Consider the following 21,970-nt stretch of genomic DNA (forward strand, 5'->3'; position numbering starts at 1 on the left):
CCTTTGCTTTTCGCTTCTCTTTTGACAGCTATTTGTAAGGCCTCCCCAGACAGCCATTTTGCTTTTTTGCATTTCTTTTCCCTAAGATGGTCTTGATCCCTGTCTCCTGTACAATGTCACGAACCTCTGTCCATAATTCATCAGGCACTCTATCAGATCTAGTCCCTTAAATCTATTTCTCACTTCCACTGTATACTCATAAGGGATTTGATTTAGGTCATACCTGAATGGTCTAGTGGTTTTCCTTACTTTCTTCAATTTAAGTCTGAATTTGGCAATAAGGAGTTCATGATCTGAGCCACAGTCAGCTCCCGGTCTTGTTTTTGCTGACTGTATAGAGCTTCTCCATCTTTGGCTGCAAAGAATATAATCAATCTGATTTCAGTGTTGACCATCTGGTGATGTCCATGTGTAGAGTCTTCTCTTGTGTTGTTGGAAGAGGGTGTTTGCTATGACCAGTGCATTCTCTTGGGAGAACTCTATTAGCCTTTGCCCCGGTTTATTCTGTACTCTGAGGACAAATTTGCCTGTTCATGCAGGTGTTTCTTGACTTCCTAGTTTTGTATTCTGGTCCCCTATAATGAAAAGGGCGTCTTTTTTGGGTGTTAGTTCTAGAAGGTCTTGTAGGTCTTCATAGAACCGTTCAACTTCAGCTTCTTCAGTGTTGCTGGATGGGGCATAGATTTGGATTACTGTGATATTGAATGATTTGCCTTGGAAACGAACAGAGATCATTCTGTCGTTTTTGAGATTGCATCCAAGTACTGCATTTTGGACTCTTGTTGACTATGATGGGTACTCCATTTCTAGATGGAGATATAATGGTCTAGTAGATATAATGGTCATCTGAATTAAATTCACCCATTCTATTCCATCTTACTTCGCTGATTTCTAGAATGTTGATGTTCACTCTTGCCATCTCCTGTTTGACCACTTCCAATTTGCCTTGATTCATGGACCTAACATTCCAGGTTTCTATGCAATATTGCTCTTTACAGCATCGAACCTTGCTTCTATCACCAGACCCATCCACAACTGGGTGTTGTTTTTGCTTTGGCTCCATCCCTTCATTCTTTCTGGAATTATTTCTCCACTGATCTCCAGTAGCATATTGGGCACCTACCGACCTGGGGAGTTCATCTTTCAGTGTCCTATCTTTTTGCCTTTTCATACTGTTCATGGGGTTCTCAATGCAAGCATACTGAAGTGATTTGCCATTCCCTTCTCCAGTGGACCACATTCTGTCTGGTACCAGGATTAGGTACCAGTTGTTAACATGAGTATTGGAATAGTTAGGTTAGGATCTAGAGGAGAATTTGGATGTCTCGCACAAAGTTGGATGCCCTCCTGCGAGGGGAAGGGGAAGGTGCTGTCAGGCCCTTGCAAGGTTGTATTTTGACAAGTTTTTCCTGTTGGTTGAAGGGAACTCATTTGTCCTAGCCAGGTTGTTGCCAGGCAACACAGAAAAGAGATCTTGGAATTGTATTTAGCCAGGCTTGAGTATCCCTCCAGAGATTTTATAATTTTAGTGGATACAAACAGTTTATATTATGTAAATACACAGTTCTCTTGAAATTAATCCATTAGTTAAGAATTTCAGTAAGGATTTCACAGGACCCAACTTGTTTATCTTAAAAGCTGTACAGAAGAGTATTCCCTGGTGGTCCAGTGGTTGGGATTCCATGCTTCCAGTGCGGGGGTCGTGGGTGCACCTTGGTCAGGGAACTAAGATCCTATAAGCCATGTGTGCAGTTTAAAAAAAAAGTAAATAAAAACTATACAGGGGGTTAAAGTGCCAGGAATGACTGGTCATCCACATGGACTAGTTTTCAAGGTAGAGTAAAAAGGGTCAAAAGTCTTATGCCTGTCAAAAAGGACTACAGTATTGGTGTTATATAACCTGAAATAGAAGACTGACTTCTGGCTTAGCAGCAAAGATTTAGGACCCAGATGGAAGAAAGACTGAAAAAGATAGGTTGAGAGAGGATAGATTGGAAGGTAAATGAGACAGATACAAATGCAGGGTTTTATTTTAGCAGTTAAATTACTCTTTCTCACTTGTGTCTCACCAACTATTGCTTTTTTTTTTTTTTTTGCATGTACCATAATGACCTAATCTTTAGGTTCCGTTAAACAGAAGTTAAGTATTAGGATTAGGAGAGAGTCTGATTTTCTGCTACTGCAGTCTTCAAATTTACTTTTGTTCTTAGTGTTTGCTTCCAAGAGTGTTAAATAGTGATTAAATTGTACCCCAAATAAGAGTATGATCCTCGTTTTTAGAGAAGCATCTGCAAAAGACTGAAAGATTCTTCTAACAAGTGATTAGGGAATGTGGCCATTGATTCTTAATCATTTAAAAGTAAAAGCTTGATTATCACTACAAAGGTAGTATTGCAGCAAAGATTTAAGAAGCACATCTGTGTAAACATTAAGAGAAGGATGAAGTAACTAATGATAGACATGGTGTTATGCCTTGACTTAAAATTTTGTATGAGTATTTATGTTTATTTCTCCTGCACTGTCTCCCACAACCCCCCGATTTTGGCACATACCTTCTGTATTTATGTGACCAAACTTCACTTGATATATCAGCATTATTGAAAGAGTAAACACTGAATTCTGCAACTTAATAATTGAAATACACAAAATTCTAGTTTAACTGATCAATGTGAATGATCATTATCCTTTGTATTATGTGATTACATATTATATTATTTCAGCTAGTTTAAATTAGACAATTTTAGATTTTAGAGTGTGTGCAAATGTAGCTTTTTAAATAGTAATAGAGGAAAAGAATTTGATTTGTAGAATTTTCTAATTAACCGTTTTGTTTTGTTTTTAGCTCACTCCTTCAAACCAACAGCATAAAACTGATGAAAGGGGCAGGGCTAATTTTGGAGTGTTCAGTGTTTTGGCCCCTAGGTAAGAACTGAAAGTATTGATAGTTATTGGTATTATAGAGATTGATTTTTATTATTACTTGAAGTTAAGAGTAATACATAGCTGCTATTTAGTGTTAGTTAGGAGTTGGAATGAAACAGGAGTAGAGAGGTTTCCTAAATGAGTTAAACTTTGTATAAATTGTCTCAGAATTTTTAATTATAACTAATACAATTTGAACCCTGCTCCCCACTCTCCCTTTTTCTTTCTTTTTAGAGGAGAACATAATATGCAGGTTAAAGCCATTTATAACAAGAATACCATAGAAGGACCCATAATTAAGTTGATGATTCTTCCAGACCCTGAAAAACCCATTCGTCTCAATGTTAAATATGACAAGGATGCTTCCTTTTTAGCAGGGGGTATTTTCACTGGTGAGTAATTCAGTTTTAAAATAAATTTGTGGTGATAATTTGCCTCTTGGATTAATACGGTAAATTATTTATCCCAGGTGTTCAACATGATAAAAAAGCAATCATGTTGTGGACTTTTAAATGGCAAGGAAAGTATATTTGACTTAGCTTTATTTTCCCTCTCCTCTATATCCTACATTGCTTTAATGGTCAAGAATGAACTTAAAGTTCATGTATAAGCTGATAGCTTAAAGTAGTTCAGTTTGTGTTTATTAATTCACTGAATTGTGAGATTCTGCCAAAGAAGTATGAACTGCTGAATGGCAGGAGCTGTGAGGGTGTGTTCCACTAAATATGTTGCACTGTTAAACCAAATTGAGGACTGTTCAATTTAATTTGGATAGAAATGCATCACATAATTTACGATTAAAGACAAGGCAGTGGCACCTCACTCCAGTACTCTTGCCTGGCAAATCCCATGGATGGAGGAGCCTGGTGGGCTGCAGTCCATGGGGTCGCTAAGAGTCGGACACAGCTGAGCGACTTCACTTTCATGCCTTGGAGAAGGAAATGGCAACCCACTCCAGTGTTCTTGCCTGGAGAATCACAGGGATGGTGGAGCCTGGTGGGCTGCTGTCTGTGGGGTCACACAGAGTCGGACACGACTGAAGTGACTTAGCAGCAGCAGCAGCAGCAAAGACACTTCGTAACAGCAAAGATTTACTGAATATCTGCTATGCCCACCCACTATGCTAGATTCTTAGTTCCAGTAATGAACATGGCAGTTTTCATTGAGTTCAGTCTAATGTAGGAGACAATCAACTAAGCAGATGATTCCTGTGTAATATGGCAGCTGTCAAGTCAATAGGAAATTATATTTGCTTTGCATAGGTCATTTTCTTGAAGACTTTGATTTTCTTGAATGGATGAATTCCTGTGCGGTGAAAGAAGCAGACCAGAAAGTTTAAAGTGAAATTTAACACTATTTTAAAATAATTATGTATATACATAAACTTTTAAATCTGTTTGAGGAGATAAGTCCTATTTCCTGTGTAAAAACTGTAATAGGTGACCAATGAATATTATAGATGATACATATAAGGGAATATTACTAGTTTAACTATGGTATGCTATTGAAAAATCATAAAAGAAGGTAAACACTGTATTCGCAGACTACATAAAGCATATAGATTTGTAACCATTTGACCTAGATTGCTGAGTCTCAGTCTAACTTTTCTTTTTATTTTTTACTGAAGTATAATTGACTTACAGTGTTGTCTTAATCACTGCAGTATGGCAGAGTGATTCAGTTATACATACATATACACATTCTTTTTCATATTCTTTTCTATTATGGTTTATCACAGGATATTAAATATAGTTCCCTGTGCTGCAGGTAACACAGCCTACCCTTTTTGGTCTTGCTTGGCAGACTGTGAAAATAAGACAAAGGACTATTAATGGCAAAAATGTATTTTTCTTTTTCTCGCTTTATATAGCATCATTTATGGCATGAAGTAGGAACATAATATGTTTATACAAACACATGAGAGTTGTACATCATCGTCTTTACAATACTGAAGGATCAAAGATGTATTTATTAGATTTCTGTGGGAGGTTTAGCACTATTGATCTATATCCAATACCTGTAATGATTGTATAGTTCTGTAGACAAATAGTTGGGAAAGACTAATTATAGTTTTATTTCTTCATCAGAATTTTATTATTAACATTTAAAGAAGATGTATGCTTTAAGACATAGAATTATTTAACCAAATCCACTAATTGAACTAGAAAGAAAATAACTTTTTAATGTTCCCCATTACAGATTTTATGATTACTGTTATTTCTGAAGATGACAGTATCATTAAAAATATTAATCCAGCACGTATTTCCATGAAAATGTGGAAACTGGCAAACAGTGGGAACCGACCTCCAGCAAATGTAAGTCATAGAAAGCATTTTAGAAGTTAAAAGTAGCTCTTAGATTTAACATAAAATTAAATGTAGTTTAATATAAAAATGCAGTGTGTATATCCTGTAGAACTAGAAAGTAACCCATTTCATCACTTAGATTTTTAAAAAATATACCAGGGTAAGTTTCAGAAGTAAGTCTAAAGAGCAGTAGCACAAGACAGAAAACCACTAAATATTATTAAGAGATAATATAGAAAGTGAGAGAAAGAAAAATGATTGATAGAGTACAGAGTAAGTAGAGTGGACAGACGGTTTGAGAGTCTAAAGCTGCCCAATCTGATAGAAATACAATACTAGCCACATGTGATACTTAAATTCTGCTAGTAGCCACATTAACAAGAAATAAATAAAATTAATTTTAATATATTAATATATATTAGTTTTAAACTAATATATTAAAAAATTACCATTTCACCATGTACTCAGTATTTTAAAATTTAATAATGATGTTTTGCATGCTCACATCTTCCCAGGTCTTTGAAATTTGCTGTGTGTTTTATGCTTACACTCCTCAGTCTGAGCCAGTCACATTTCGGGTGCTCAGTGGTCACTATGGGGTGCCATACCAGACAGTGCCAAACTGAAACAGACCGCACAGTGGACAATAAACCAAACTATATCAGGGGTCCTCATTTGATAATGCCTTTTAGGATTTATGTTTCAGTTTAGTCATCTGTTTAGGAAACTAGCTTCCTTAATTTATACCATCAGTCCCACCAATCTGCTGTTACCTTAAAATTATGTCACCACCATTAAGATCTGTTATATGTCCTTTAATAATTAATGGTATATCTTTGCACTGTGACTAATCTCACTTTTGTGTCACACACGCATGATAAAGATACATATATGTAGACATGTGTTTGTGTGTATTTATCAATCTACATGTGATCTGGATTCACCCTTGGTAAAGGTAAAGTAAGTTTCTGTCCTAAATATACTATGCTAAATGTTTGTGGTTTCTCTCTCTTCCTTTGCCACTTTTCCTTCTAGGCAGAAATATTTAGTTGTAATAAAATAAAGGATAATGACAAAGAAGATGGCTGCTTCTACTTCAGGTATTTCTCAAATCATTTTGTATTTTAATGCATATTTTGTTACAGAGTTAATCAGCGTTGGCAACATGTGCCTGTTTAGCTAAAGAGAAATAATTTATGATCAAATAGAAAATATTTTGTCTACAAAATTTGCAAAATGGTTTGGGGAAAGATTGTTGTGATAGATATATTTGCTTTCAGAACTATCAAAAACATCAGAAGAATTCTGTTGTCAGAGCATTTATAATATTTTATTATATAGGAGATTTCTATAATTCTAAACTTAAGATCTTACAAAATAAAAAAACTGAACTAGTTTTTTTATTTAACTATGTGACTTTAAGTGTTGCTTCTTTCTTCTGTACTTTGAAATCTGTAAATGGTTTTGGATACATGGTGTCTAAGGTTTCATTTATTAGAAATGTCTTTTTGCCTTTTGAACTAATAATTGCTTTATTTCATTAAATGTATTAGTTTATTAAGCCAAATAGAAAACAAAAGGTACAAATTGTTCACAATAATACCAGCATTCACAATTACCTGTGTGTTTAACTTTGTTGAGATCCCTATTTTTCCACATAGCTTCAAGTTACTATCTATTATTATTTCATTTTACCTTGACCATTTCTTCTTGGCCAGGTGTAGTGGTAATGAACTCTCTTAGCTTTTGTTTATATGAGAATTTTGCCATGCTGCATGGCATGCAGGATCTTAGTTCCACAACCTGGGATCAAACCCTGCCCCCCGAACCCCACCCTGGTGCCCCACCTCCCTGCAGTGGAATCACTTGAGTCCTAACCACTGGCCAACCAGGGAATTCCTTTCTGAGAATGTTTTAATTTCTCCCTCATTTTTGAGGGACAGTTTTGCTGGAAGTAACATTCTTGGTTGACAGTTTGTTTTAACACTTTGAGAACATTGGCCTACTGCCTTCTGACTTCCAAACTTAGTGATAAGAAATTACCTTGTTGAGGATGCTGTGTATGTAATGATTTGCTTTCCTCTTGGTGCTGCTAATATTCTTTTTCTTTGTCCTGTGAAAGTTTGTGTTAGTGTGTCTTGCTGTTGGTCTCTTTGAGTTTTATCTTACTTGGAATTCCTTGAGCATCTGGGATATTTATATTAATGTCTTTCATCAAACTAGGGAAATTTCCAGCCATTTTTCAAAAATTGTCCCTGCCATCCTTTTCCCTTTTTTCTCTTTGAATTCCCACAGTGTGTGTGTTGGTCCACTTGATGTATCTCAGGTCCCTTACACTCTGTTCACTTTCCTTCTATCTTTTTTCTTTCTGTTCCTCAGACTGTATAATTTCCACTGTCTTATCTTCAAGTTCATTGATTTCTACATACTTGAATCTGCCTTTGAATACTTGTAGTGAGATTTTCACTTCAGTTATTGTACATTTCAGCTGCAGAACTTGCTTTTGGTTTAAGTTTTCTCTTTAATTGATATTTTTGTCTTTTTCTATACATTACTTTCTTGACTTTTTTCACATCTTTTAATTCTTTGAGAATCTTTATAACAGTTGTTTTAAAGTCCTTGTCTAGTATATCAGCCTCCTGATGTTTTTCAGGGACAGTTTTGATTGACTTATTTTCCCCATACTTTACTATTTATTTGCCTTCTGGGGTTTTTGTTATTGAAAATTACACATTTGAATCTAATAATGTAATCACACTGGAATGGAGTCCTTTCAGTGTGCACTTATCAAGGCAGTGTCAGATTACTATATATATATCTAACTGTTTTGAGTTTTGTTATCTTATTACAGACCAGTGACAAAAATGAAGTTTTAGGTATTTATACACTCATCTCTGTGAATAATGATAGGTTTATTGCTTTCTAATCCTTAGTTGTTTTATTTCTTTTCCTTGCTGTACCTCACTGGCTAGGACTTAGAGTAGAATGTTGAATGGATACGATGAGAGTGATTATTCTAAAATCATTCCCAGTCCAAAAGGGGCATTTCAGCATTTCACTCATAATTATGATGTTTGCTTTAGGGTCTTTATTTTGGGTAAGTATCGTTATCAGGCTGTTCATTTGTAATCATGGTTTCATCATTTGTTGAGGCAGTAGGTGTTGTTTTTCCTTTTCTTAATATATATATATATATATGGATAGATAGATACAGGTATATAGTTGTTTTACTCCTAAATTTTATTTATTTGGCTGCTCCATCATTTATGTGTTCATTGTGTTTGTGGCCAAAATAGTTTGGCAAGTCTACCTCTTACTAAGTTTCTTATTGGTAATTTAGTTACAATAAATATCTTTTATATATATAGATGTATAATTACATAGTTATTTATTTAGAACATATAAATGGAAAACAAAGCAGTATAAGATCAGTTGGATAGTTTATAAACTTGAAATATAAAACTGAGATGGAAATTTGTGTGGAAATGACGCTAAATTCATTTGATACGTAATTCAGCGTTTATTGTGTTTACTACTTTATCAACTTTATATTCAATTTTTACCACATCCAGAGTTTTTGTTCTAGATGTTTTGTGATAGAATGTCTAGGTAAGAGGGCCTGATATTAAGCTTCATATTGCAGGAAGTATTTGATGAATGAAGTTGAATGTAGTAAAGTAACTCTCTTACTCATTTAGTTTTCATGGAAGGAAAAGAAATGTTAATGCTTTGAATTTCTTTCCCTTTTATTTAAAAGTTACCAGTGATCTTATCTCATTCTTCTTAGGGATAAAGCAGTTCCTAACAAGGTGGGGACATACTGTATCCAGTTTGGTTTTACGATGGATAAAACAAATATTCTTAACAGTGAGCAGGTTTGTTTACTCTTTTTATGCATGGCAGTTAGCTTTAGTTACCTTCACATTTTCTTACTTGGTTGAGGAATGAAGTGTTTGAAGTGTTTTGTTTAAAAGTGGTTTGATTATTGGATGGAAGGTATAAATGCCATCTTCAGGAATTTTAGAATAATATATACTTAAATTATGTTGATTAAACTTGACCTGATACTGAAGTTACTTTTTTATCCCTGTTTATATTGAGGACTTGATTAGTAATTAATCTATATCATGGTCAGGGTTGCTTCTATCAGTTGTATGTGAAAATGTTTCAATTAATAACATTTCAGGATTCTAGATAATGAAGTTTTAAGGTAGTTTTAACATACATCATCTCCATTCATTATTGTTAGTGCACTGATTTTTTTTTTTAACAATTACATGTATTGTTAAGTGTTTCTAAATTTGTTTTTAAATGGTTAACAATCAAAAATTAATGTTACACCTTTTATTTTCAGTTTTAAAAAGTTGATTGGTTTTAAGAATTTAATGGAAATATGTTTTGGAAGGTAGTATTTCATTTCATTTAGGATATGCTCTGTTTCTTCATCGTTAAATACTAAACCATTAATGTGTTGTTAATTAGAATGCTCCTTTTCTTAGATTATAGTGGATGTTCTACCTAATCAACCTGTGAAGTTAGTTCCTGAAATTCAGCCAGCTACACCAGCTGTTTCAAATGTTCGCTCAGTTGCCAGTAGGACCCTGGTCAAAGATTTGTATCTTCATATCACGGTAATGTTTATTTACTTCCAAATTACCAAGGGTAACAAACATTATTCCTAGTTTCAAGGTGCGAGATAGTTACTATAGAATCCTATCTGAATTATTCTGTTTAAGTTTATAGGAAAAATTTATGCAAATTAATGAAAGGCTTATCAGTATCTTTATACTTAAATACAAATAGAGAATGAATTCAGTTATACATAAAATAAATCCAGATATACTAAGTAGAAGTGATTAGAAAACGCAGAAATCTGCCCGCCTTTACTAATGTGTATCTTTAATCCACTATTTCATGTAAGCATTATGAATGTGTTAAGTAAGTCAGTTCTTCAGTGTCCATTTCAGTGAGGGGCAGGAAGTAATTAAGTATGTAATTTGAAGAGATTTGCCATCATGACTGATCATAATGAGCTCTTTAAAACTTTCTGGTTACCCAGAGGGTAAGCAAAAATAGGGCTGCTAAGAATATTAACAACAACATGTAAAATAACACTAGTGGGACTTCATTTTTTTAAAAACTTGGCAAATAGGGTTGTTAACGCCTTCAGTGTGTTTTCTTGTTTTTAGACCATGAAACTTAACTGGTTCTTAAACTGGTTTTCTCTTGATCTTAAATAGATACTAAAGGTACATAACACTTTTTAAAATGTGAGTCCTTTTAATAAAGTTGGGAGTCATTGTATTAGGTGAAAACTTTTGGTTCTTTTATGGTTTCTGGGATTATTTCCGGCCTGTAGAGCTCTTACTCTGAGATCTGAATTCTATATTTGGAGTAAGAAGGATCAGGGTGATTTAATATTTGGAGCTTTATAAATAGATCATATTTCTGATTTTCCCATGTCCTTCTCTGTGTTTGATCTTTTTTCTGCTTCTTTTAATTAGTTTTCTGAAACTTTTCATTGTTTAAGGATGACTACAACAATCATACTGGAGTTGATTTGGTTGGCACTGTAATGGCTACCATCAAAGGTTCTAATGAGGAAGATGACATACCTCTGTTTAATGGGAAAATTAGAACACTTGAATTTCCCTTTGTGAAAGGTTCAGCTGAAATCACGGTAATATTTTTGTCTTCTAGTAGATAAGGTTTTGGTATTTAATAGTTTAAACCACAATATTATTATACTTGTTATTTTGTGTGTATAGCTATGATGATATTCTAATTATAGCATTAAATTGGAAAGTCAGATATTTTGATTTTTGTTCTGAGCTATTATACATTGAACCCACTATCATTGTTACTGTTAAAAAGACCCTATTTTTCTTTTTCCCTGTGGATGACTGTTTTCTGTGACTGGATTGTTTTAACTTCACTGACAGTATAATCATGTTTCATTGAAAAGCCAGCATCCTGTGGATAGAAATAGAATCAAACATAGCCCAGGTAAAATGTACACATATCTAGAAAAGTTTAGTAAAACTAGCTTATCTTTGTCATTCTTTTTTTTTTCCAAAATGGAAATAGCTTGCTTATATAAAGCATACCCAGTGAGAGAACATAAAAAAGTAATCACTGCACTGTCACCATTCAGAGATACTGACGATTAGCAATTCAGTGTATAATCTTCCACACTTTTCTGTATATACACTAACACTGCATGGATGTCCTATGAATGTGATTTATATAGACATGGAGGAGGGTGTAAAGTTTCATTAATATAATAGAACTCTACTTTAATGAAATCTTTTCTCATTTCGCACATCCTTGCTATATATCTGTCAGTTCAGTTCAGTCGCTCACTTGTGTCTGACTGCGACCCCATGGACTGCAGTGTGCCAAGCTTCCCTGTCCATCACCAACTCCCGGAGCTTTTTCAGACTCATGTTCATCAAGTTGGTGATGCCATCCAATCCTGTCATCCCCTTCTCCTCCTGCCTTCAATCTTTCCCAGCATCAGGGTCTTTTACAGTGAGTCAGTTCTTCACATCAGGTGACCAAAGTCTTGGAGCTTCATCATCAGTCCTTCCAGTGACTATTCAGGACTGATTTCCTTTACACTTGACTGGTTTAATCTCCTTGCAGTCTAAGGAGACTCTCAAGAGTCTTCTCCAACACTACAGTTTAAAAGCATCAATTCTTTGGCCTCAGCTTTCTTTATGGTCCAACTCTGACATTCATACATATATCTTTATCTCGAGAATAAATCTACATTGTTGTGTTGATGGTTATAATTTATTTGATCAATCCTAAAGTGAAAATCTACTTTTCTTTGCAGAGTTTTATCAGCAGTGTTTGCATCAGCTTTCTTCGCATTGTTTTAACAATATTAGGCTAACAATTGGGGAATCTGCCATCTTGCACCTGGTCTACAGTTCGACTTCTTGGTTGGTCTGGCAAAGACTGACCATCACAGCATTTCCATTTTAATTAGTTTTCAACACTTTAAAAATTCATGAATTTTCAGAAAGAGATCTTTTTCTGTAATGCCGTAATGGTCTTTGCCAGACCAACGAACAAGCTGAACATCTCTAGATTCCTGGTTTATTTGGAGAATTCGAAAGACTTGGCAGTACTGGGCCAAGGTTCTCTTCAGGTAGTAGGATTTTCCAGTCAGCTGCATCCATGCTGCTGCTTTTCATTCCTTGACATTGAGGGCAAGTGTCAGTTGCTACTTATATTTACCCTTGTTCTTTTATTTTTATCATGGTTGAGGATAAAGTGAAATTTTCTTACACTCTAATAAAGATTGGGTAATGAAACCACAAGTTTAAAAACAGAAGGGCGGGGAAGACATTTTGAACATGCAGAGTCGATTTGCATTGGAAGAACACAGGTGCCCACTCCCTGTATCCAGGTTACCGCTGTCCTGTTTCCTTGGCCACAGTTACAGGCATTTGGTTACCCTGCTGTACGCATTTCTGAGGTTGGGACGGTGACATAAACTATTCTCCCACAGCTACATGTTCTGTCAGCTTCGTGTCATGCATGTGAATTTCCACTAGAGGTTCCTAGTATCATGTTGAAGAAGCAGAAATCTCTCAGGTCCTACTTGGCTCCTGACCATGTATTAATTTGGTAGGTCTGGGGCAGGGCTGTGGAATCGGATCTGATCTGTGCAGGTGGTTCTTGTCATTAGGGACATTTAAGAGACACTGGGTCTAGAACATAGTCATTTGTAAATGTTCCCGTTTGTTAGAAAAGAATGTATACTGCTTTCTTTAAAGCTTTAATCTAAATTTATAATTATTCATGTTTGTTAATTGTGTTATTCAAATTCTTTATCATTTGCCTTCTTGATCTACATTTTACTCTGCTGTGTATTTGTCCATTGCTTGCATTTCAAGTTGCCATTTGTATATGAATCCAGTTTTGGACTCTTCAGTTCTCTTCAATTCTGTTATTCCATGGATTTTGGTAAACTGAACACATTACAAACTGTAAAACTTTGAGATAGAAAAGGCCTCCTTAAATAAGACATCAAGGATAAGATTTTATATTTAATTACATAAATAGAAGATTAATAATATTTTTGTATAATAATGTATTAGTACAGTATATTGAACATATTTTTAAAATATTCTGAAGAACTTCCTGCAAATCAATAAGAAAAAAGACAATTTAGTAGAAAAATAAATGATAACGAATATAAACAGGCAGTTAGTGGAAGAGAAGCTATAGATAACTAATGAACAAGAAGCATGACTTCAGTAGTAATCTGGGAAATGCTAGTTAAAACAGTAATGACTGGTTGTTTTTAATACATTTTTTTTTTATTAAAAAAAAATTGATGATAAATGTTAGCCAAGCATCAGGGGAACTGGATATTACACACTAATGATGAGAGGATAATTTGATGTAGTCATTTTCAAGAGAAATTTGATACTACCTATTAAACTTTTAACAAGTCATTATATTTCTTTGGCTAATCTAGAGAACACACCAAGAGGTATATAAAGGTTCTTTCTTTGCTGTATTATAAGTACTAGCTAAAATTTTTTACTAAAATGTTCATCACCCAGTGAAAGAATATTATATCTATACTTTGCATAAATGTAAAATATTGGTAACTAAACATTTACTTGAATTGTTTGTAATCAAATTAAAATCAAAATTAGTGCTGAAAGCAAATTGCTGCAGTAAAGTTTGTCATATTTTAAGTGTAAGAAGTTTTATTTTTGTGTTTATATTCATATACGTACATTGAAAACAGCTTTCAGAAACCAAGTGGGATTGGGCATTGGTTTAATGATAGACTTATTTTATTATTTCGTGGATTGTTCTGTGGTGTTCTGTTGATTTAGATTTTTAAAAATTTTATTTCTCTGAACTTGGTTACTATGGTCTAAAAAAACAAAACAGCTAGTACCCATTGTTTCCATGTAAGACTGAAAAGATTATTTAGGATATAGATATTTGTATTGCATTATTTACTAGCCATATGCTATAAAATATATCAGGAGTTTTTGTGTGTTTGCATTAATGAAGAAAAATACATTAAAAAGCCCAAATCTTTAGAGCTTTTCAGGACCTCTTGTTTGGTCACCTGGGACTGATGGGTCTGCTTCCATGGTAACAGCGTAACTTAAACTCAGCACTGGGCTTTGTGTATTTCTTTGTGATTATTTTTATAACTTTCACACCATCAGTTGTTTCACACTGCTTCAACTTAAAGATAGAAATCAAGCCATTTCTGGTCAAGATATAAGAAGCCATTGTTATTTCTGGTCTGGAAGATACTTTTTCTCGTAGTTTTCTATAGTATATAATTTTTGCATAAGCTATTTATTGATAAGATAATTTGGCTTTCAAACCAATACCAAAGAGTTTTATGTCTTGGATGGCGCTGCTGATGTTTGAGTGAATGCTTAATGAACCTCACAGGTCAGTCAGTTTTGCCTTTTAAATTTACCAGTTACTTGAAAACAGAGTATAATGAGATATATAACATTTGTGTATTTACAAATACGTTTTCAAAACTGGTTTTTCTTTACTGCTCTTCTCTTTATACAGAGTCTAGTGCTAGCAGAAAATAGTCCTGGAAGGGATAGTACTGAGTATTTTATTGTGTTTGAGCCTCGGCTGCCAGCTTTATCAAGAACGTTAGAATCATATATCCTACCATTTATGTTTTACAATGGTAAGTTTCTAGGAAACTTCAGGATAAACTCTTGAGTTTGTGGTACTTTGAATAACTGTTTTGCTTTCCATTAAATGGTGCTTACTAGTTATCTAATCTTGTGATGACATTTTGGAAAAGTCACATTTTAAAAATTGAAATAAATTATCTGAATGTTTTTCTTAGATGTTAAGAAGCAGCAACAAATGGCAGCGCTTACAAAAGAAAAGGACCAATTATCCAAGTCTATTACAGTGTACAGAACTTTATTTGATACCAGCAAACAGCTTCTTGATGAGATGAAGTGTAAGTCATTTTGTGTTCAGAAGTGCTAGAAAATGACGCTTTGGGTAACAGTGAGATAGAAGGTTGAGTCCATGGGACTCAAACATTGTCTGCTTCCCTTGGACTTAGGAGTGAACTGCAGGACGCAGCAGAAGGGTAGCAGCAGTGGTTCATATGACTCATCATTCAGTCTTAAGGTGAAGTGTTCTTGTCTGTAAATAAACATATAGCTTGCTTACCTACAACATTTTGCAATTTTTATTAGGAATCTGAATCTATATAAATGTAAGGGTTTTGACATAATAATAAGGTTTATATTTAGCTTTAGCATTTGGCAAAAGATACTAGATGACAGTTTAACTGAAAAAGTGATGTGTAATTTGAGTTTTAGTTTGACTGTGTGTAGTTTAATTTACAAACATCTGCAGCAGAGAAATAGCTAATTTATTTTTTAATAAATACATGGCATATTTGCTACAAGTTTTTAATAATGTTTGTACTGTTAGGGTGTTTGCTGAGTTGTGCACTATCATTGCTTTCCATTTGTCAAATTTTTTCACATGTCAGGGATATTTAGAGGATAATGTGAACTAAGTAATGAAATAATACATAATTTGTAGTACTAAAAATTGTTCTTTAAAAAGTCTTATTTTCTTAGAATATCCTTATGTAATTATGTATATAATTATGCATATATTCATGTGGATTAGAATTAAATAACTTATCCAAGATTACTTGTAGTTTGCAGTTTATAATACCTCCAGTTGCATTCATTTTGTGTTTTCTTTTTGTATATTAGATGTGAACATTAATTTTAGATTTTTAATTTATTTAAGATTTCTATAATAGTTATCATTTTTCATTTTAGCATCAATCATTAAAAGGAAAAAAACAAGAGATTGAAAACATTTTCCAAAAACTATTATAAGAGCTATCACAAATTGATAGTTTTTATTTTTAATTTTAGGCCAAGTTGAAGAAGCAAAATTAAAAGAGGCCCAGTTGCGAAATGAACTGAAAAAACACAATATTGACATTTCTACAACACAGCAGGTACAATTTCCAGGTGTATGTGAAAGGTTTTTTTTTTTAATTCTAGCCTATAATTTGTTTTTAATCATTCATATTTTATTAGGAATGTTGACACTATTGTTTTGGGGTCCTAAGCCATATGGGAATTATAATCCAGTCACTTACTGGACATTGAAATAGACTAACAATAATGGAGTGCTCTTTTCAGAGAAATTGCAGTTTGTGTTGCTGATCTAGTAATACTAGTAAGTTATATTAATAATACACCAAGTTGAGAACTTGCACTGAAGTGTCCTAAGTAATAATCAGTGGCAAAGAAAATGAGAGTAAGTGACAAAAGACAATAGTTTTTTTTAGAGCTTATATTCTTTATGTGTATAACTCATAAGTCTTATTATAGGTCATATAATTCTTAACTAAGAAAAAAAGAATTAGTGAGGTTGATGCTTTACATTTCTAAGATCATATTCTCAAAAGAAAAGAAATGTAGTAACTTTGTACTTGAGTTGTCCAAATTGTTGAATTTTCTCTGCTGTTTTCTCTACCTTGTACAAGAGTCATTGTAATTGGCCTTGCATTTAATTATTCTATAAATTACAGGTGCCACACATTGAAGCACTTTTGAAAAGAAAGCTATCAGAACAGGAAGAACTAAAGAAAAAACCCAGAAGATCATGTACTCTTCCAAATTATACTAAAGGCAGTGGAGATGTTTTGGGAAAGGTTTGTGCTTCAACCGTTTACGAGGCAGTACATTTTATTGTCTTGTTTTCTGTAGGCTTTGGGTGATCCTGGGTCTTGGAGCCATGATGGTATCAGTGGTTGGGGATCCCAGGCAGGATGGAGTGGAATTTCATCACACTGCTGAGACGGTGTGCAATTAAAACCTATCAACTGTTTACTTCTGAAATTTTCATTTATTGTTTTCAGACTGCTATTGATTGGGTAACTGAAAATGGAGAAGGAGAAACTGCAGATAGGGGGGAGTTGCTCTACAGGGTGGACACTGTGATGTTTTTAACAGTGACACAACATTCTCATTGTTAGGGCAGGTGTTTGCTACCAGATCAGGTAAGAATAAAGGGTAAATGTGACCGTACCAGTGTAATAAATGACTTTTGAAATCAGCCACAAAAATTAAGCCTTTGAGTAAGGCTTTGAGCAATGTTGGACTTTGAGCAAGAAAACTTTGAACAAGCTTGTGACTAAAATCCAGTGGGTCCTCTGCATCCACAGGTTCTAATTCCTCGAATTCAGTCAACTGCAGAGGAGAAATATTTGAGGGGGGAAATTCTAGAAAGTTCCAGAAAGCAAAACTTGAGTTTGTCACATGCACATGCTGGCAACTATTTACATAGCATTTGCATTGTATCAGGTATTATAAGTAATCTAGAAATGGTTTAAAATATACTTAATGTTATATGCAAATACTGTGACATTTTATATAAATGATTTAAGGATCCACAGATTTTAGTATCTAAGGGGATTCCTGGAACCAGTTCCCTGTGGATACAGATGGATGGTTGTACACTTGACCCTTCAGTAGCAAAGGTTTGAACTGTGAGGGTCCACTTAGACACAGACTTTTTTTTTTTTAAACTAAATACTGACTACAGTACTACCTAATGGTTAAATCCTTGGATGTAAAGCTAGGTATGGATGACCCACTGTGAAGTTACATACAGATTTTCAGTTGATCAAAGGGTCGGGGGCCCTAACCTCCGTACCCTCCATATATAACCTCCGTACCCTTCACACATAACCTCCATACAGTTGTTTGGTGGTCATCTGTTTTTGTAAATAGGGGAGTGACTATTAATTCTGAGCCCTACAGAATTTATAAAAACGGAAGAAATTATTCTTATTTATGATATTTAGATTTATTTTCTAAAAAATCATTGGCATAAATGATCAACTTAGAAGGGTATAACTATATTTAGGGTTAAGTGTATTTTATGCTTTAACAATTGACATACCCACTAGTAGAGAAATGAATGTGAAAAAAAAGGTACATCACCTAACTGATAATATGCCAAATATTTTTATTTGGTTATTGGCAAAATTTACTGTAGTTTAATCTGTAAAATGGTTTTTTGAAATTAAATAGCATAAGAGACTATTTAAAATATTTAAGCCAGTAAGCCTCTACAGTTCGAGAATTTTTTGTTAATTCATATGAATGTTTCCCAAAATAAAGTGTTTTTGCTGTTTAGATGTTGACTTTTAAAATATTTAATATATTTAGAAGTTTTTTACTTGATTTTTTTAAATGGCTTCTAGATTGCACACCTGGCACAGATTGAAGATGATAGAGCCGCAATGGTTATCTCTTGGCATCTGGCAAGTGACATGGACTGTGTGGTCACCCTGACCACTGATGCTGCACGTCGAATTTATGATGAAACCCAAGGTCGTCAGCAGGTGTTGCCCCTCGATTCTATTTATAAAAAGACTCTTCCAGATTGGAAAAGGTTAGAAAAAAATGCAAGTAGTGATTAAAAAAAAAATACCTGTTCTATTTTTTATCAAATCATAGATTTTTAAAATTTCTCTCAAAGGTACTTAAAACAGAGAAGTGACTCACATTATCTACATTATTTTTTGTCTTCCTCACAAATATGATCTTCATTAAGATCAGTGTTACAGTATATTTCATCACATATGCTGGCCAGGTTTAATTTGCCAGTTAAATGTTATTTGTTTATATAACAGATACACATACAAACATACAACAAACAGGAAGGATGGTGAGATGTCATTATCATTAACAGACTATTTAACTCCTTTATTTGGAGTAAGAGTATAGATCAATGTCTTTTGTCCTATTGTAAGTCCTATAAAAATAAACAGCCATCATTTAGGTAGAGAAGGTCTCTATTGGAACTGCCATTAGCAAAATTGAAATGTAAGAGACCATCTAGTTAGGATGTTACATCTGTGTTTTAATATAAATCTGTTTTCTCGAATTGTTTTCCCGTATACTTTTCAAAATAAGTTTTTCGGAATAACCATGAAAACCAGTTAGCCATTTAAGTATTTTATGTGTACTCTAGTTTTGACTATTTTTAAAAATCTGCCTTAAAAGACTCAAGCAAAATGGTGATAGCAAAGCAAAAAAAAAAATTAAAATATATAACAGAATATTGACCAAAAATTTTCTCAGATTCCTAAACAGAGTTTTGCAAGGCCTACAGCTGAGTAGGAATGGGATTTGAAGGAGAATAGAAACTATAAATTAAGAGCTTACTGTGTCATTAAACTAACATTTTATTTCACTTTGTAATCTAAACATAAATCAAGCAAACAGCTGGAATTTGAACTCAAATCTTTCTGCTTCTAAAATCTCCCACTCTGCTCCCAGTCAGTACCCATTTTAAATAACATGGGATGTCCTATCAAATCATTGTAACTGTGTTGAAAAGAGTAATAATTTTTCTGAAAGTAATTTTCCCTTCAGGAGGTCTTCTATCTTTTTTTTTTTTCATTATCCCTGAGGATCAAATGAAGAATCCTTTATTTAGGGAAAATATGAATTTGGTATTTAAGGCTAATGCTTGCTCTAAAAACTAGTTATCCTTACTTCCTGGTCTTGTGCCTCCTACTGGGATTGAGTTGACTAGCTCTTAAAGCCACTCCCCCCTCTACTCCTACCTGCACAATTTGGGGAAAGCTACCCTATGTGGGCAGAGAAAGCCCTGACACCCCAGTCAGCCCCCATCTCTTGAATCTCATTGTTATCCCTGGATTTCATTGCTCATTCTGTACACTGTGTCAGAGGACAGGTGGCCAGAGTACTGGGCAGCTGCTTTTCCACGTTCTCAGCCTTGGCCTTGCCCGTGCCCTCAGCCATTCTAGGGCCACTGTCTGCATGAGACAGTCATATCATTGGCATTCTAGGTTAGGGCCAGCTTGAGAGGCTGCATCTCTTCTTTCCTTGTCAGAACTAAACAAAGCTTAGTTTATATCAGTTTTACAAACTAATTGAGGACAGATAAAACTAAGCAGATATTTTTTTAATGGTAAATATTGTTTTCATTTCCAAAGGCGTAACAGTTAAGCATTTAGGAGTATTACCTGTGCATAGGGAGTTGTGATCACAGAGATAATCAGTATATTCATATGTTTTTCATCATGTATGTATTTTTTGATAATAAATTACATATTTTGTTTAAAATCTTTTTTAAATTTAGACCTCTACCTCATTACCGAAATGGAAAATTGTATTTTAAACCCATTGGAGACCCCGTCTTTGCCCGAGACTTGTTGACTTTTCCTGATAACGTAGAACACTGTGAAACAGGTAAGAAAGTTGTGACATTTTTTATACATATGTTATGCTTGTGATTCAGATACTTAAATTACTGATTATGGAAAATTATGTTCTTATTTAGTTTATAAACGATAGTTGTATTAATATTTACTTCTCTTATTTTTCCTGTTAGAAGAAAGTATTGAATAAAATTCCTGTGTTAGCATTATTTCTAAGAAAACTTTTTAATACTATATGTTAAATTTTTTTTTTAATATGTTATATTTTTTTTTTCCAAATGTTTCATGTGCAGTCATTGTATTTCAGCTTCTGGGTACACAACAGCATGCTTACCAGCAGAAGACTGTGTTAATATTTTAATATGACCAAAAAAGATACCATAATTTTAACATTTTGTTTGTTGAAATTTTTAGTATTTGGTATGCTGTTAGGAGACACTATTATTTTGGATAATTTGGATGCTGCCAATCATTACAGAAAAGAGGTATGTACTTGAATTCTTTTTTAATTTGTAGCTCAAATTTTACTGTGTGTTTTAAAATTTAATGTTAGAGATCTATAAAGAATTTTATTTTGAGATACATGTGCTAATGACAGCAACACCAATTTAAATCCTATAAATTGATAAGCAGCATGAATCTGAGCAAAATATATGAATGAATTTGCCAAGATGCAAATTAAAATGAAATGTTTGCAGGCTGTGAAATTGTCTGAGTTTCCACATCAATGTCTATTAATGGTGGTATTGAAAAAGAGTTATCTCAGATAATGTCGTTGGAAACACAATTTGAGGCAGCCCTTGTTTATTGGTTGTTAGGGCTGTAACAAAGTACCACAGACTGGGTGGCTTAAACAGTAGAAATGTGCTGTCTCACAGTTCTGCTGGCTTGAAATCCAAATGCAAGGTGTGAGAAGGGCCAGTTCTTTCCAGGGGTTATAAGGGAAGGAGTCTGTTCCATGCCTTTCTCCTTGGTTGGCAGATGGTCATTCTCCCTGCATCTGTTTGCATCTATGCTTATGTACCCAAATTTCCCCTTTATTTAAGGACACTACTCATTGGATTAGAGCCCACTGTTATGACCTCATTTTAATTTGATTGTTAAGACCCAGTCTTCAATTCACGTCACATTTTTGAAGAACTGGGGGGGGTTAGGACATTAACACAGGGATTCTAAGGGATACAATGCATCTGATAATAACTTTGCAGAGCATTTAGCAATATAAATGTTTATCGATTGCTACATAACAAACACTTCAAAAGTTAGTGGCTTTAAGCAGTAGCAGCATGTTAGTTCTCATTCCTTGCTGGGTTTCTCTAAGTGGTGTTGGCTACTTGCACTGGGATGGTGAAAGCTCCAAGCGCCTCCCTCACACAGCTGGCAGCTGATGATGCTTGCCACTGTGATTTAGCTGTAGCTGGCCAGAGCCACCTCTGGGGCTGTCACCTGCACCATTGTTCTCAGCCCCCCTCATGGG

At 34.2% G+C, this 21,970-nt stretch overlaps 1 protein-coding gene across 2 annotated transcripts in view; it reads left to right on the forward strand.

Annotated features, from left to right (window-relative positions):
• The window catches only part of SMCHD1 (structural maintenance of chromosomes flexible hinge domain containing 1), a 127,607-nt gene that overhangs the window by 80,367 nt on the left and 25,270 nt on the right, over nt 1-21,970 (forward strand). For both annotated transcript variants that reach the window (XM_027526268.1, XM_027526269.1), the window contains exons 31-44: nt 2,843-2,922; nt 3,157-3,314; nt 5,122-5,237; nt 6,264-6,328; nt 9,016-9,103; nt 9,728-9,859; nt 10,759-10,908; nt 14,802-14,928; nt 15,094-15,213; nt 16,160-16,245; nt 16,825-16,947; nt 18,505-18,695; nt 20,415-20,524; nt 20,908-20,978. In XM_027526268.1, coding sequence (XP_027382069.1) covers nt 2,843-2,922; nt 3,157-3,314; nt 5,122-5,237; nt 6,264-6,328; nt 9,016-9,103; nt 9,728-9,859; nt 10,759-10,908; nt 14,802-14,928; nt 15,094-15,213; nt 16,160-16,245; nt 16,825-16,947; nt 18,505-18,695; nt 20,415-20,524; nt 20,908-20,978 — 1,617 coding nt within the window. The remainder of the gene's footprint in view (nt 1-2,842; nt 2,923-3,156; nt 3,315-5,121; nt 5,238-6,263; nt 6,329-9,015; nt 9,104-9,727; nt 9,860-10,758; nt 10,909-14,801; nt 14,929-15,093; nt 15,214-16,159; nt 16,246-16,824; nt 16,948-18,504; nt 18,696-20,414; nt 20,525-20,907; nt 20,979-21,970) is intronic.

This window comes from Bos indicus x Bos taurus, chromosome 24 (assembly GCF_003369695.1).
Source record: "Bos indicus x Bos taurus breed Angus x Brahman F1 hybrid chromosome 24, Bos_hybrid_MaternalHap_v2.0, whole genome shotgun sequence".
Taxonomy (NCBI): domain Eukaryota; kingdom Metazoa; phylum Chordata; class Mammalia; order Artiodactyla; family Bovidae; genus Bos; species Bos indicus x Bos taurus.